Consider the following 17,292-nt stretch of genomic DNA (forward strand, 5'->3'; position numbering starts at 1 on the left):
TCATTTTAGGTATTCAAATGTCAAGATTAGTTTAATCTGTCTTTATTTTTTCAGAGCTAGCATGTAATGCTCACTCCTTTGGAGATCCTTTGGTCCACGTCTCAGCAGACACTCAAGAGATTATTCTTCACAAACTAAATGTTGGGCCGTGTTCTGGCACTTTATGTCTATCCAAACCGAGCTATTGGATCTAGAGAAAATGAGTCAAGCTTAAGATTCAACAGGCCATCTGATCAGCTCCAAACAACATGTGCAGAAGGATGTTGTAGGCCAGCAATCTGCCTAAATATGCTCTTGTTGATCTTCCATCTTGTGTGATGCATGCTTAAGCATTTCTGATTGCCCGATCGATTGTAGATTACTGATACGCTGAAGACTCAATGGCTGCGTCCGAAAGCTGAAAAACGCAGCCTCCACAGGCAGCTTACAGAAGTAGGACTAGCAATAAGGCAGGTCTGAATCCAGTGATCTCTCTACTCAAAGTATCCTGTCTACTGAGATACCTTTATCTAATGGATTTTTGAAAACAGCATAGATGAATCATTACTTATTTGTCCCACTTTTGATGTCATTTCTAGCGTGAAATTAAATATTTTTGAATTTGAATTTATTGAAAGGATAGCCCCTTGAGATGTAACATCTCATTTTCAAGGGGGTCCTAGAAACACAAGCAGTATACAACACAGATAAGACAACATCAAACAAACAACAGTACAAGACAAAACTACAAAAACAAAACAAATGCTCAACCTGTTTCCCACATTCTTGTGGGCTTCCCACACCCACACCAGTTTCAGTACAGAATCTCAGCATCATGCAATATCTACAAAATTACTGTGGTAGTAATTAAATATTTGCTTAGTTATCACCAAAGCTCTCTCTATTTTGTTGTAGACAATTATTAATTATAGTAAACACATAACAGAGGCACGCACATCACGCGTAGCGTCAGTTCTGGCAGGTCACGTTAGTCAAGCTCTCGTCAGCTGATTCACTTCTACCTATAGGAATATGACGCCTGTCACTCTATACATATACAGTACTGTATAAGCTCCTTCAGTATTATCAGCAGCTATCACGTTTCTCAGGAGCTAATTACCCTCCTTCATCCCCAGATCCTCCTCTCGTCCAGTCAGGATTTGGCATTCTGATTCCCCTTGAATCAGAATAAATTCTCGAATTATGTTGTACTTAAAATCTTGAATTAACGATATATCTGCATACATTCATGTTGGTTCTGTTCTGTTTACCCTAAGGGGGGTTATTGCTGCTCTTGCTAGGCTGCATGGATGCGCAGGGAGTTCTCGCCCCCAGAACGGAACCATACCGCCAATCCTAACTGGATCCAAGCTAATTGTCCATCGTATTTGACGATAGTGGTCCTGACAGAAATAATGAAAAATAGAACAAAAAAATTAAGTCGGCACACCACATCTGTCAATATATTTCTATATTTTTGGAGCCTTGATTTGCCCTTTAATTTGACTTTTTATTTATTTATGTTTTTAGATGTATTTAGAATTTGTTTTTGTTTTTCCATTTTAAAAGGTATAAAATATTGTAATATCGTTGGCCAATCCTTTTAGAACAACTTTGCAGTCTTACAGTAAAAGGCTGGAGGTTGGCTCACTACGTTTTGGAATCGAATGCTACATTTTCCACTATGGAAAGAACAGCAGTACATTCTGATGGAACAGTGCAGATTTGGCAGGGCAGGGGGTGTCATGATGCAGTGACAACATATCAAAGCATGCTAAGCTTTTAGAGTGCATGCAAGCTGATCACTCAAAACAGCATCATTTATCTCTGCGTGGCCCAGACCCGCTGTTGGAAATCCTCAGAGAATATAGGAAGACTGTAAGAGGGAGCTGACGACACACAGCCAGCAGAAGCTCAGCAAAATGAAGAGATACACTGACATTCTGAGGAGCTCATCACCAATCAGTGTTAAGATCATCAGTTCAATACAGCACTGTAAAGTGCAGTGGTGTGTCGAATGGCACCATGAAAGGTTGCAACCCACTCATAACTGCTTTAGAGTCCTTTGCAATCTCCTAGTATATTTGTAATATACTTAGATTTTTAACAACCTGCTGGGAACATTGAGAAAAGTTCATTGTGTTGGCAAATTAATGCATCGTTTTCCTTTTCTTTAAAAAAAGATTCAAAATAACTTAATACGTGGTACATCTCTAATGAAACTCCCTGCAGAGATGAGCTTACACATGCTGAACATCTGCCCTCTGCAGTTTAACTGTGGCGGTTCAGAATGTGTTGTAGTTACAGCATGAGGCAGAGCCTTAGAAATGTCCCCCGCAGCAGCAGAGAAGGACTCACACCGTGCAAACCGAGGGAGACACATTGATTGTATTGATTTTTAGAGCTCAAGCATCACCAACAGCAGCGTCAAATCCGTCCCTACGTCCTGAAGAGTCTCTTCACGCTCTGTAACTTCATCAGCAAACACTCCAACCATCTTTTCTTACTAAGATCTCAGATTCCAATGAGCCTTGGTTTTGTCTGTTGGCTCTCCAGAAACTAAACAATAGCTGAATGGTAATCATTTGAGCTGTGCTTGTGTGGTCTGTTTCTTACTTGCCCAGCAGAATCTCACAGCAGAAATGTCACCACGATCTACACTGAGGGTTCAGGAATGTGTTTGTGTGCACATTTCTGCAGATCTCAGGAGATTGGAGTTGAGAGAGAGTGGGAGAACGTGTGATTATATTCCTGGAGGGGAATGGCTGCAGTGTGTATTGTGCGGGAAAGATTATTTAACTAATCCCAAACTCCGAAAGACACAACCAGAGTTTGAAACTATTTTATTAACTGTTACTTTCACCATTTAGATTTTCTACAAAAATCAACTTGTTGGTGTGTCATTCAATCATTATTTCAACCCTTAAAAGTCTTTCACCTCTCTTCACAGCTCGTACCGTTTGGACAAGTCAAGCCGGGACATGGTCAAATACCTCACCAATATCACTGCAGATTTAAGGTGAATATGAGCAGACACACACTTAGCTGCTCAAAACTTGCAAAGGTAGTGTAGACTTTGATGCATGCTTAGAAAAATAAAAGTCATTAAATAAAAGTTATTCAGGAAAGACAGCTCAAAACTAATTTTATAACTCTTTATAAAATCTCTTTAAAGTTATTTTGAGTAACTTTTGTGAAATAGAATTACTTTTTTTTTCTTTCCTCTGTCTTCCTCTTTTGGGGAGTCATGCGATGTTGCATTTTTTCTAGGTAGTATTGAGTATTGCCCAGGCACAGCGGCTCATTAAGTAGCCTCTAATTTGCATTGTGCTTAATTTTACTGCATTGATTGGATGCTTCAGCACAGCCAATCGAAATGCCATTTTTAGGTTGCATTGAATCAGAAAGAGAGGATGGCTGTAAATGAAATAGATAAATAATGTAAAAGTTGTTACATGATCCTTTATGTACACTAGTAATCCTTAGTTCTAGATAGATAGATGGATAGATAGATAGATAGATAGATAGATAGATAGATAGATAGATAGATAGATAGATAGATAGATAGATAGATAGATAGATAGATAGATAGATAGATAGATAGATAGATGGATGGATAGATAGATAGATAGATAGAGTATATAATTCACTTTCTTTTTTATTACCTTCTCTTCCTTTCATTGTCATCTTCACTGCATGTCTCACTGCATAGTCAAAGCTACCATCTTCAGACCTCTAGGGAAATCCATCCCAGCATCACACTGGAACCGTCTCCCAACTACAACTCGCCGAAGTTCCGCTCCAGGAACCAGAGCTACATGAGAGCGGTCAGCACCCTGAGCCAGGCCAGTTGCGTCAGCCAAGTCAGCCAGGTGAGTCACATCTGCTCGGCTTCACACAGCTTAAAGTAACCTAGGGTTTTTCACACTCGTCAACTGTGCAGAAAAACACAACACGGAGGATTTTGGCCCCATGTTCCCATTTATATACAATATAGTGTTATTGTGTTTGTCTGTTTCTAAATAGCCCGCTTTATCATCCTCTAACATCTAAATCTCTCTGAAAGTGAAGTAATGTGGGTTGTATTGATTTGTCTTGAGGTCTTACAACATGGTTTTTATTTCTTCGGACCCTCATTTTGCACACACGCTCGCTCTCTCGCTCTGGATTTCTAAGCACCATCAGTGGCTTGCTGTGGTCATTAGAGGATAATTCCCTTTCAATGGAACTTGATGGCAATCTTGGATTTTAGAGATTGCTAAATGGGAATCTGATGGCTAGTAAGAATCCTATCAGGCAAGTTCAGCTTAACTAGATATATCGCTTTATCACAAAGATGCTCATCTCAGATTGTTCAAGTTGATCTAACCAGTTATTGCTCAGGAATGGGAAGGATTTGAAGAAAGCATTTCATTTCCTCCGTCTTCTGCAGGAAGACTTAATGTTTGATCTGCAGAGATTCTGCCGTGACAATATCACAATTTTTATCTCACGTACTGTACAGTCCTGTGTAGATAAGATTAGACTGAACACTGGGACTGAGGGATAAATAGGCCTAACAGCAAATAAAGCCATGAAAATGGAAGAAAGCAGCCAGATATAAAATAAGGGAGGATGGTTAGAAGAAACATGCTGAGATATATTGACTCGGTTTTTCTGTTTCTGCAGGTGAGCGAGACCGAGGTTAATGGACAGTTTGAGTCAGTGTGTGAATCCGTGTTCAGCGAGGTGGAGTCTCAGGCAATGGATGCTTTGGACTTGCCGGGCTGCTTCAGGACACGCAGCCACAGTTACCTGCGAGCCATCCAGGCTGGATTCTCACAGGACGATGACTGCGTCCCCTCCATGACATCATCAACTGTAACCTCCACCATCAGGTCCACCACAGGTAAGTGAGCTTTCCTTGTGGATAACCATGCACACCTTTGTCTAGTCTCAGCTTGTGTTTGTCTCAAAGCAGGAGTTGTGGCAGTAGCAGTATTCCAGATAACTAACTTACTGTATTCAGTGACTTAGGTTTGCCTTTAACAATACAAAAATAGTTCAAAAGCTGTGAATGCTATATATATATATATATATATATATATATATTACAATTGACGTTTTGTTTTACTCACAATTTGACTCACATGTCCTTTTTAAAGTTAATGGCCAACTGATGAGTAACTTGATTTTACATAGTCTGATTCTGATTCTGAGCTTTAAGGCGTACCTGAATCAGTTTTTATGAATACAGTTTCTGGTAATGCAATTGTAACCTTCAAAACGATGAATGAGCAATTTAATTAAGAAAATGTCAGTTTGAAAACAAGAGCACTCAGCTGAGCTCAGTGATTACATAATTTCATGAATTTCAAATTTGCATGACTTCAGTATTAAGAGCGTAAATGCTGAACCCTATGAAATCGTATGAATCGTATTAAAGAGAGATTCAGATCATTGGAAAAGCTGTTCATATGATTATTTCTGAATGAATGCATCGTTTTACATGTAGCATGGCATGCATGCATGTGAACTGCTTACTGCAGAGTGATTGTTTTGTGTAAGGCTTCAAAACCCAGAGGTAAGTGCTGGTGTGCCTCAGAGCATAAGAATATGAACCCTATTGAATTCAATCCCCAAATATTGTGGCAAAAAATAAAATGGTGAAAAGTGAAACATCCCAATTTTTTTTTGTAATATTGTGTCCAAATTAAGATATGACCTTTTTTATTCTTCCACTGTGTGTTTTGTCTCTCAAGATTTTCAATTTGGATCTCTACCTTGTCCTATTTTCTGCCTCAGTTGACTCTTGGCTAACAGACAGGGAGGGGGTGAAAAGCAATGATGGAGACACGAGGTGGTGTGTATTGCGATCCCAAAATGTTTCTCAGTCGGATGATTGTCACTCTGTGGGCTTTCTGTCTCACTCTCGCACATTTCCTAGTCTCTACCTCTCTCTCTCTCTCTCTCTCTCTCTCTCTCTCTCTCTCTCTCTCTCTCTCTCTCTCTCTCTCTCTCTCTCTTTCTCTCACTTTCTCTCACTTTCTCTTCCGGCTGTGGAAGCTGGTTTTAAACGTATCAGTTTTGAGTTCTCTCTCCCACAGGGTCCACAACTGAAGCCGTGCTTGAGCGTTTGAGCTTTCAGGTGGTTTAAGGGTCAGTGGTGAAACAAGCCTCCTGAAAAAATATAATTTAGTGTTATTGTGAATTAAGGCCAAAAAACTTTGACAGAAAATATAGAGTAAATATGCTCTGGCGTTTTTTTTTGCACTGCCTTCTCACTGAAATATGCTTGCAGTATAACGAGCAATATTGGCGTTCTCACAAAGGAATCTCTTTTAAAACACTTGATTTTGAGCTTAATTTGACTAAATCCAGTATAGTAATTCTCATATTTTGCAACAGTGTTTGCAACAGCAAGGAATATTTCAAAGAATACAATCACTGATCTCAAAAATTGCATGTGTTAAACTATTGATAAAGCAATGAGCTAATTTTTTGTTTGAATTTGGCTGTTTGTGTGTCGAGGTACTGGTTGAAGACAATGATTCCCCCAGTAAAGACCTGGTCATTGGACCTCTCATGTTCAATAGGGTTCATACCTGCTTTGTTGAGACACACACACACACACACACACACACACACAAAAGAGAAGAAAGCTTTTGCTCGCAATTGCCTCCTTTCAAGGCACAAAGCACAGACCTGCTCTGTCAGAGGGACCTGGTAATGCTCTATGAGATGCCGTTGTTATTATCCCCTGCAGGTGTCCTCAGGCTTCAGTTCTCTGTTTTGTGCTTTGAGAGATGAATATGCAAATAAAGTATGGAGTGAGAAGGCAGAGTAATAACAGAGCTGTGAGTCAAAATGGGATCTGTTTGCTAGCGTGATCACAATAACTCACAATAACTAGCTCCCGTCACCTAAAAACAGGGAGTTGAGATTGCATACTGAGCAAACCTCAAAACAATTTGTACAATTTTACAAAGCCCTTCCATTTAAAGTGTGTACATACTTCTCTTTTTCTTATAAATAATTAATTCCCATATCCCTGCAATGGACTGTTAACATTTTTATCAGACCCGTGTGATAACATCATTCACACAAAAAAGATTTAACCCTGATCTGGCCTGAAACTGATTTTGGCTCACACGTGTTTGGTTGAACTCTAAATGGAGCCTGCAAACAGCACTACTCCCCAGCTGGCCTCACCACTGGGCACATTATATACACTGCCATTTTTATATTTTTCTTCCAGAGGGAAATGATGTGCTGGAGGGCACGGGTTTGCTTAATGAGGACAATTTACTCAGCGAGGGGCCAGACTTAACCTCCATGGCCTGTGGGGATACGGGCCTCCGCGGGAGAGGAGATGAATCCAGCACCCTTTATGGTAATAGCTCACCCACCACGTCTCCCTCGTTACCCCCGCTGAAAACGAACGTGCCCATCAGGCCGCGCCCTGTTCAGTCAAGTGTCCAAGAGACGGCAGATCTAGCCCTGGCCATCAGCCAGCAGTGGAGGGATGATGTGTCAGCCATGCGTAAGGAGTTAGCCGATCTCAGAAAGGATCTGTGCTCAGAACTCAGAGCCTTTAACATGAACTTTTCCACCTTTACGCAACATTACAGCACCTGGTCACCGAGCTGGGTAAGGGAAACTCAGACAGCTGCTCCTCAAGTGTCTGTCAGCACCCAGGCAGGAAGCAAGACACTGGTGCGACAGAACACAGCAGACGCAGCGGTTAACTGCCCCTCACCAATTGATCCCAATGTTTTTTCCATGTCTCCCTCAGAACCTGCAGATAAACATGTCCTGCACGTCTCGGCCTCTTCACCATTTTTTCAAACTGACCCCAACTCTGAATTAGCAGAGATTGATGACCCTACTTTTGCTAATCTTACCCCTCCAGATCCTATTGATGTAGCGTCACTTTGTTGGCCTGATCTAGATTCGGACTCAATGACTCCTCCAGATCCCCCAGAACCAGTGCCAGAGGTAGAACTGTATTGCTTTACGAAGTCGTCAACTCCTGAGCATGTGGAATCCATTGTTTTAGACTTCACAAATATAGAACTAGTGAACCTGGCCAGTTTACAGTGGCCTAAACTGGATCCGGATGATACTGGCTCTCCACCCCATGAATCTCTTGATCGGCCCTCTCAACAATCTCCGGAACAACCTGGTCCATATAAAATGAACCTTGGTAGCACGTCTACACAGGAACAGTCAGTTCTAGAATCCATGCAACCATTGATGTTGAGTCATACAGACGAAGAAACTATGGACTTCACATCACTAGAATTGGACTCTGTTGTCCTGAGTCCAATGACCCCAGATTCTATGAATCTTCATGACTTAAAATGGCCAAGTTTAGAGTCTCTTGAGCTCAATGTTTCTGGCTCTCAAAGCCCAGGTCCTGTAGATCTGGCTCTGCCAAATCCTCCAACCCCAGAAACTGTCTATGAATATTCCTGTGAGTCTACAGAACAAGAACCACCCTTTCCAGAACTACTGGACACCATTTATCTCCAACCTGCCACTCCAGAGCCTGAATCCCGAACAGAGTCTGACATATCAAACCCAGCAAGTCCTGAACCTTATTTTCCTTCTTATCAAAAGCCATCTGCACATGAACTAGACTCTCAGGCTCTTGTTTTGTGGTCCAAAAAGGAAACATTCATGGTTTTTGCTGAAGAGGGTAGTGCCATTAACATCCCAGAGTCCTACTCTGAAGAAGAAGATGGCCAGAATGTAGATTCTCCTTACCCAATGATACATTTCCCAGACACTGTGGAATCAGCTCACCTGGAGTCTGAGACTCTCTACTCTGCCGTTCTGTGCTCGGTTGAGTCAGATACGTTTGATCCTGAAGTCACTAGCATGGATGAACCAACGTCACAGGAGCTGAATCCACCTGGACTTGTTACCATAGACCCAGCGACTGTGCACCCCTTCAATTTATCCCTGTTGGAGCTCCAGTCAGCTTTAGACGTATCTAAGAGTGAAACAAGCGATAATGGGTCACCAAAGGGAACAGCAGCCATAAGCAGCCCTTCTCATTCACTATCCGATAGGGATTTCTTGTGGATTCGATGGCAGCGGAAAGCACGTGGACGGCAGCCAATGTCACGGAGTGCCAGTATGGAAATTTACCACAAGAAATACTCAAACAATTCAGTGATGTCTTATATGTCACTGTCACTCTGAGCTCACCAAAAAGTGCATGAAGCTACACGGGGTGTGCAATAGAAAATCATATATAATATTTATAGAGAGAATGTAAGACTGTTAGGTTATGTAGCAAGATGTTTACAGGTCTGTCTCCCCAGTGTGTGTGTGATTATAAAAGAGAGAATGTGAAGTAGAGAGTGTTCAAAGAAAAAAATAGTAGGGATATAAGACATTGTTACAATTAAGGCATGGATGAAGTCATGAGAGGGGTTGTAGCTAAAAGATGTCTGATGACTGCAATGGGACTGCATTAGTGTACTTCAGATATTCAGTACCTATTTACACTGCAAAACTGGTGAGTCACCTTGAACTTCTCTCCTCTCCAAGGACACTCTCTGGCTTTACAGAGATTGAAATGTATTTTAGTAAATACTGTGATTGTTTTTTGGCAGAGAACGAAGACTTCCAGTCAAGACACTCTCTCCAATGAACTTTAGAAATACAGAGTAAACTGTAAAATAAATCTCTGTGTGAACTGGTCCTGGTTAAACCAGAAATCTGTTCATTGGTCATGCTCTGAGAGGATGGGGGGCAGGGAGAATACTTTTTCAGATGGAACAAAACAGAGTATGAAGTGGATGTCGACCAAAGACCTGAAACAACTGCATATCGCTTGGATACATTTTAAGGATTTTAATAATCTTTTTTTTCTCTGAATGTAATGTAGTGGTTGTTTCTCTGGTATGAATGATGGCATCCTTTATTCCATTTTACTCTGTCTTCAGAGCCAAAGTCTCACTGTTAAAGTGGAGGACAGATTAGTACTGTGAAATTTTCAAAGATACAACGTCTATGTTACGGAACTCTGTGAAGTGACAGCTGTTTCTTTTCTTTTTTTTTTCTTCTTTTTTTTCTCAAATCTTATTGAGATCTTCTGGTGGGAAATAGGACATGTTGAATGTGATATTTTTGGATTCTCTTTCTGGGCATATTCATATGTGGAAATATATCAGATATTAATATTAAATGGATATTTCTTAAGGTGAATTACATTTAAGGGATTTAGTTACTGATGTTTGAAGCTCTGTTAATCTGCTGGGATTACATTAACATACACTGAGCATGTGGGTTGTTTTAAAGTCTATTTAAAAATGCGATATAGATCTGCAGACCACAAAATTGCATATAAGGAATGAAGACCTGTGGTATAAACACGCACTTTGAGGTGACTGGTATACTTGTACAGTCAGTTGTAGCCTTTTAAACAAAATGAATCGTGCACACTTCTTACAAATTGATGCTAATCTTGCAAATTCACAAATCCACTTATTATTTCCACATATAATATATTCCCCAGTGATCCCGTGCATTATTTTAAATGTACGGCCTATTGTATCCAGTGATCTTTCCTGCAAATATGAATAACATTACACACGCAGCTCTCATTAACTGCTATGAGAGCTCCCCATCTTTAAAATAAGTTGCCAGTTTATTTGTGCCGATATGGTGACTGAAGCTATTAATGTCAAATCAGCAGTCTGTTTGTATTATTAAGATTATTATGTACATGTATGCGAGGGAATATCAGGGTACTAAAGAAAATACTCTGGCAATCTCTAACAATTAAGATTCGGTTTGTATCGACAAATGTAATGCAATGACCTTGTATCTGACAATCAGAGGAAATTTTGAAACCGGATACAGTGATAAATTATTAGCATTCTAATTATTAGCAACAGTTTACATCTAATTAGTATGACAGAGTCATACTAAAACTGAAGTAGTTCTTGAAGTAGTTAATGTAGTTGAGATTGCAGTTTTACATCATTAGTAGTGAAAGTATTTTTTGATCAAGTGGTTGTAGCTAATGCATCTAATTATGTTTAGATTTATTTGCTTGATTATTTATTTATTTAAAGCCTGGAAGTTCAGGGCTCTCTGCTTTTTTGTTAGTCAGCCAACCAACTGACAGACATTTACAGTGAGTTTTGAGAACAATGCAAATATTGGGTGGTTTTAAAAGCTTATAGAGACTTTTAATGTGTTTCCCTACTAATTAAATCTGGCAACATATCTTTAATCTGTAAATATTCAATGTTAGAATGGATATCTTGGCTAATTCCCAGTTTGCATACCACAACTATGTATACAGATGGTCATAAAATGGTCTTAATACAGCATCAAAGAGTCATTACAAACGGCAACCACGATTTCCTTGTGTAGCGCAAGAGGTTGTGGGAAATATTAACGTACAAAGCACAGACAGATGCATATTTTGAACATTCACTAGAAATAGTATGCAATTTTGTGATTCGGTGGACACTAATCTTTATCTCATATACTATATCGTACAATTAGCATGCGTATTGGGAATTTAGCCATTGCTAACAGGTCTTCCTTTATTCATACCGGAGCTCTCAGGCCTTATTTTAAGCATTGTCCACACATTGCCCTCTGCTGTGCTGGAGAGCTATTTCTTAAGTAATAAAAGTGGGTTTTACATATAGTACATATCTAGAACAGACCCACAGGTGCTTAAAGTGCAGGACAAAACTGACTGTAGCAAAACAAATAAACACATTAAGATGCTCATTGGTCCCATCCCCACTATATTAAGTCATTGCAAGTCTTTTCAGTGGGTTGGAAATACCTGACAGAGCCTTATGGGTTATTTAAGTGTAGTAAAAGCAGTGTTTCTTTGGGGGGAGGGGTTTCCTGGTACTGCACATTTCATTGGCTGCTTGTGCATTGTGTGCCTTGTCTGGCTCATGAATGTGGGCTTTTAACCACCCAGCCTCAATATTGTTGTGCCACTGTGATTTTTTTCCTCTTTCTTAATGGCTTCAAAATTTCAGAATGAAACCGCCTGGACTTAAAGGTTTCGAATATTAACCACAGAGATTTTGAAGCCTGAAAAACCATGTGAAAACGAGCCTCTTTATCTCTCTGTATCTTCACCTCTGTCAGCTGATTGTTGGTTTTTCTGAGATCAACTTAAATGTCTGCAATCATGATGATCTGTAACTAAGTGAATGTTATTAATTTCATTAAATAATAAAACAAGAACTTTTACATCAGAACATCAACTGTTTTAGGTCGTTGCATAGTGGACTGTGAACCAGGGGTGTTTTTAAACACTTTGTTGCAAGCTACAGTACCTCTCTCTGCTCTTGTACGCATCAGTTATCACATGTACGCATCATTTTGTTTGTAAGCCTTATTATACTACTTGATCTGATGTAATAATAATTTTAATTTCCTGACGAAGGCCCTACAGGTAAGTTAATAGCTGATCAAATTACCACAAGCAGTAACACTTTAGATGTCATTGCAAATAATTCAGTGTGACATTACACAAAAGAACAAGTGATCAGAAGGTTCTGGAAGCAGCACTGAACTCATGCAGTTTTCATGAGATTGCAGCATTCAGTTTTAACATTATGATCTAATTTCTAAAATTGTTAGCTTTCTGACTAAAATACAGATGTTTAGTTTAGGTTGAAGTGACTTATGTTTTTGTTTGAGGGGTTTCGGGTCTAATGTATGTGGTCTCCAATACACACAGTGGAAGATTTTTTTGATTGTTATTATTATTCAAATGATGATCACTTTTCATCAGGTGTCTTGTTATTTATTTTTATTTTCTAACTGTAAACTGCTTCTGTTTAAATCAAATCCCATGATTCAAAATTCAGTTTTGATGTTTGTGTACTGAGCTCAAAATGTTGTATGTATGTATGTATGTGTGTATGTTTGTGTCTGTATATCTGTGTGTGTGTGTCTGTGTGTGAGTGTGGTCTGGCTTCAAAAGGTTTATGTGTATGTTTGCTTATAGGAATTCAGTTCCATCTCCCTTCTTCAGGCAGTGTGGACCGTCCTTCCCAACAGCCACCAGGTATAGACACCACTCTTCATTACATTGTAGCTTTAACTTAGCATATTCATCCTTCAACTAGGGTTCATGTTCAAGTACCTGCTTCAAAATAATGAAATGCTGTATATTATTTTCCCCATTCTGAATTTTAAAACAGCCTTTGTTTAAGAGTTATAAGCCACAAACCAAACTAACCAGCTAAGAGGTGAATCACAGCATTACAAACGTAAATTTGAAGTAAAAATTATAATCCCATGAAGCATTATGAATGACATAATTAATTCAATGAAGTATTATTTTGGCAAGATTTGTGTGTCTCAGTTCTCTGATTGGTGGATTTTTTTTATTTGTATAATTGCACTTTATAGACCTATATTGATAAGAATGTTCTGCATTCATATTCTAACTGACAGTGACGCTGTTACATTTGCATACAGAATTATGATTAGTTTAATTTCTTCACATCTATTTGGATACTGAATTGTGATTGGTCAGGTCTACCTTGCCTAGATTTCACCATTTACAGCTGTCTAATGATTCTTGAGTGCCTCGAACTTACTTACGAAAGTAGTGTCACTAACTTTAACACTGTTCTTTTGCAGCCTTGTAATCACTAGTTTAGTCAGTGTGAAGCACTCTCACAAACTCGTTCTCTCTCATTTCCCCCTTCCTCCCTTCCTCTCTCTTCGTAACGATGAAAGCACGGTGTCATCACTCTTAGCTCATTTGATAAAACAGGCAGCACAGAGAGAGAGTTATGAGTCCCTGTTGCGTTATTTGTTTGGCTGTAACATCTATTTTTGTACCAGTGCTGAATCACTCCGCTCACTCCTCCTTTCTCATTCATTCTCGGCCCTTCATACTTCATTCTCTCTCTCTCTCTCTCTCTCTCTCTCTCTCTCTCTCTCTCTCTCTCTCTCTCTCTCTCTCTCTCTCTCTCTCTCTCTCTCTCTCTCTCTCTCTCTCTCTCTCTCTCTCTATCTATCTATCTCTCCCTCTCTCTCCCTCTCTCTCTCTCTCTCTCTCTCTCTCTCTCTCTCTCTCTCTCTATCTCTACCTCTTTCCTCTTTGTTACGATCCATCTTTCTCTTTTAATCTCTCCTTATCTCTCTTTCATTCAAGCCTGATTCCGTTGTTCACATGACCTTTCTGTGAATTTTTAAAGTTGGCTGATGTGATGAGAGGTGGTTTATCGGGGTTTAATACATTTTGTTCAGGATTCTTTGATGAATATATTTTAAATGTCTTTTCTGTCACTTTTGAATAACGTCTAATTTCTTTCAGAAAGAAAAAAAAAGGAAAACAAAAACATACTGACCCCAAACTTTTGAACGGTTGTGCATATTTCATTCTTTCCTCGAAACATTAAACTCAATTAGAGGACACATCCAAATCAAAGATCCATTTATCTGCCTGGTCCAGCTGTGTGGATTAGAGCAGAAAAAGATTTGTGGATAACCTTTTGCTCATCAGAACGCATGGCAGGGTTCACAGTCTGTTTACAAGAGTAATCAGAGTGCTATTTCTCACTGTTTTTCTCCCTTATTAACGAAGAGGGAGGTTTTGTTATAATTATGTACTGTATAACTTGCTATAATTAAGTCAGTAGGCTCATTAATGACACATTTATGACACATTATCAGCACTAAAGATTTTTGTACTACAATATGTTCAGTATTCAGAATAGTTGCAGATTAATATGGTGTTGGCCGTTTCTTAAAGGTTTACATTTGGTCTACCTCCGATCTTGAATATTTGGTACCATCATGTTAATGTACAGGAGATATTTGACTTTAAACCTCTCCCTCTAACAGCGGTCACCTACACACCCAGTACACCCACCTATAAGAGGACCCCTCCACCCGTGCCCCCTCGTTCCACCTCGAAACCCCTCATCTCCATCACAGCGCAGAGCAGCACAGAGTCCACGCAGGATGCCTACCACGAGGGACAGCTGGCCAGAGGTGGACAGTGCTATTGTAGTATTATTTATTAGCTTTTTCTTTTTTTATTATCAGAAATAATTTAAATTTGTAGTAATTTTGTTGTGTGGTTATATATATTTTTTCTATTCATTTAATAAAAATCTGACATAGCTTTAACATTTTTTTAAATTTCCGTTTTAGTCATTTTAGTACTTTAACTTAAATGTATTTAATTTTGTTGCCAAAGCAGCATTCAGTTACCCTAATACAAATTTTTATAGTTTTAGTTTACAATAACAACTAAATAATACATACGTTTAATACATAATACAATTCCATACTTCTGACTATGCAAACAATGAGTTTAATACCAACCTGGCATGAAACTCTAGATGGCGCAGTCTGATACAGTAGGTCCTTAACTAATTTGGCAGCGATCACATCGTTATCTACATAGCGCAGCTGATTGGTTGCTGTTGCATCAGCGGCCAATGAGCTGCGGTTCAACATTCAAATACTGGTAGTGTTTGCTGTTAGAAGTCTGCAGCGTGCTTTCAGAAACCCTCCATCTTCCCCAGCTCCACCTGTATAGATCTGCTGCGGTGGTTATTTCATGTCTTACATGCTCACACAGCAGCATGTTTGTGAAAGTATTGGCAGTAGCAAGTCTCAGTACATGCTCTGCAGCATCAGTGTGGCAGATCTATACCGTCAAGACCAAATACATTAACATTACCATATCCATTACCATTACCATGCCAATCTCTCTGAGAGTTGCCATGATAGAAATACAAGTTAAGCTCAATCGACAGCATTTGTGGTGTAATGTTGATCACCACACAAAACAATTCCACTCACCCCTTGCTTAAAAAAAACCCCATGGCTATAGTTGGTTATAGTGAGGCATTTGTAATATATAATGCAAAAAAGCAAATTTGGGGAAACTGTGAAGCTTTATCATTTAATAAAAGCACTTACATTGAAATTTGAGCTGTAATGTTCTTATCATTTTAGGTTTTTAGCCTTTATGTTGTCCAGGTAACAAAGTTGTAAAATTGAATGCAAAGGCTAGTAAGCGATTTCCTTCATACTAATATCACGTTGATACGCACTAAGGGTAGAATTTTTTTCCACTAATATATTTATTTAATTTTTAAGTAATTTTCCTTTAATTCTGAACATTGCATTCACATTCACAACCTCACTGTCTCTTTATATGTCCTCAAAATAGCACCATCTTCTCTTTATGCTTATCCCACAGGCATCTGGGGTTCTGATGGGTTGAGTCTGAGTTTGGGTCGAGCCCTTTATAACTCCACTGACAGTCTGGACAGCGCCAAGGCCGTCACCATTGCCATGGAAGCGGCTGCCATGGCGATGGCAGGCAAGAGACACCCCTCCACAGACAGCCACAGCTCAGTAATGACCTGTGATAAAGCTGTGCTGGTGTCCAGGGCGGAAGAGTACCTAAAAACACCAAGGTCTTCAATAGGAATACAGGTGAAGTGTGAAGATCCTGCATCACCACTTGAAAGAATAGTTCATTTAGAGATTTAAATTCTGTCATAATTTATTCATTCCAAATCTGTATGATGTTCTTTCTTCTGTGGAACACAAAATAAAATATTTTAAGGAATGTTTCAACTGTTTTTTGTCAGTACACTGATCATCAATGGAGTCCAAAACAACACTGAATTCCATTGACTTTAATTGTATAGACAAAAAAAAAGAAAGAAAGAAATTTTCACAATATCTTCTTTTGTGTTCCACAGAAGAAAGTAAAACTGTGTCTACACTGGACACGACAAAGCGACTGTTTCAAATCCATATGTCATTCCTATGAGACGTACTGCGAGTTCTTGGAGTACGTCATAAATAGAACGAGGCATCAGTTTACTGTCGGGGATTTGTCGCGCTGCGTCGCATCCAGTGTAGACAACATCACTGATTATAATGGGTTCGATTGTCTTTTGTCACGTCACATTGTGCCGCTCACATCTGGAGTAGACACGGTGTAAGTCATACAGGTTTGGAACTTTCATTTTTCATTGGAATTATCAATTTTGAGTGAAATATATATACAGTGTTGATATATTATATACATTATAAAAGCTTTATCTTTTCCCTGTTTAATATTCAGACAATCACAGGTAAGCCATTCATAGGTTAATTTCATTGTGAAGTCTATAGGTGGTCTTGAAACATTTCTCTCAGCCCGACAACAGCAATATTGGCTTAACCAATAGCATGAGTTTTGGGGGCCCCCCATTTTTGTTGACCAATGGGATATGGAGGGTGTTTGGAAAACCTGTTTGCAAACAGTCATTGTTTTTTGTTTGTTTCTTTTTTGCAGTTTTTCTC

At 39.3% G+C, this 17,292-nt stretch overlaps 1 protein-coding gene across 3 annotated transcripts in view; it reads left to right on the forward strand.

The window, feature by feature from the left end:
• dlgap2a (discs, large homolog-associated protein 2a) overlaps positions 1–17,292 on the forward strand; it is a 136,385-nt gene that overhangs the window by 108,084 nt on the left and 11,009 nt on the right. For all 3 annotated transcript variants that reach the window (XM_079631937.1, XM_079631938.1, XM_079631939.1), the window contains 6 exons: positions 2,930–2,998; positions 3,692–3,851; positions 4,648–4,867; positions 12,968–13,027; positions 14,821–14,970; positions 16,193–16,431. In XM_079631937.1, coding sequence (XP_079488063.1) covers positions 2,930–2,998; positions 3,692–3,851; positions 4,648–4,867; positions 12,968–13,027; positions 14,821–14,970; positions 16,193–16,431 — 898 coding nt within the window. The remainder of the gene's footprint in view (positions 1–2,929; positions 2,999–3,691; positions 3,852–4,647; positions 4,868–12,967; positions 13,028–14,820; positions 14,971–16,192; positions 16,432–17,292) is intronic.

This window comes from Phoxinus phoxinus (assembly GCF_949152265.1).
Source record: "Phoxinus phoxinus genome assembly, chromosome: 13".
Classification (NCBI taxonomy): domain Eukaryota; kingdom Metazoa; phylum Chordata; class Actinopteri; order Cypriniformes; family Leuciscidae; genus Phoxinus; species Phoxinus phoxinus.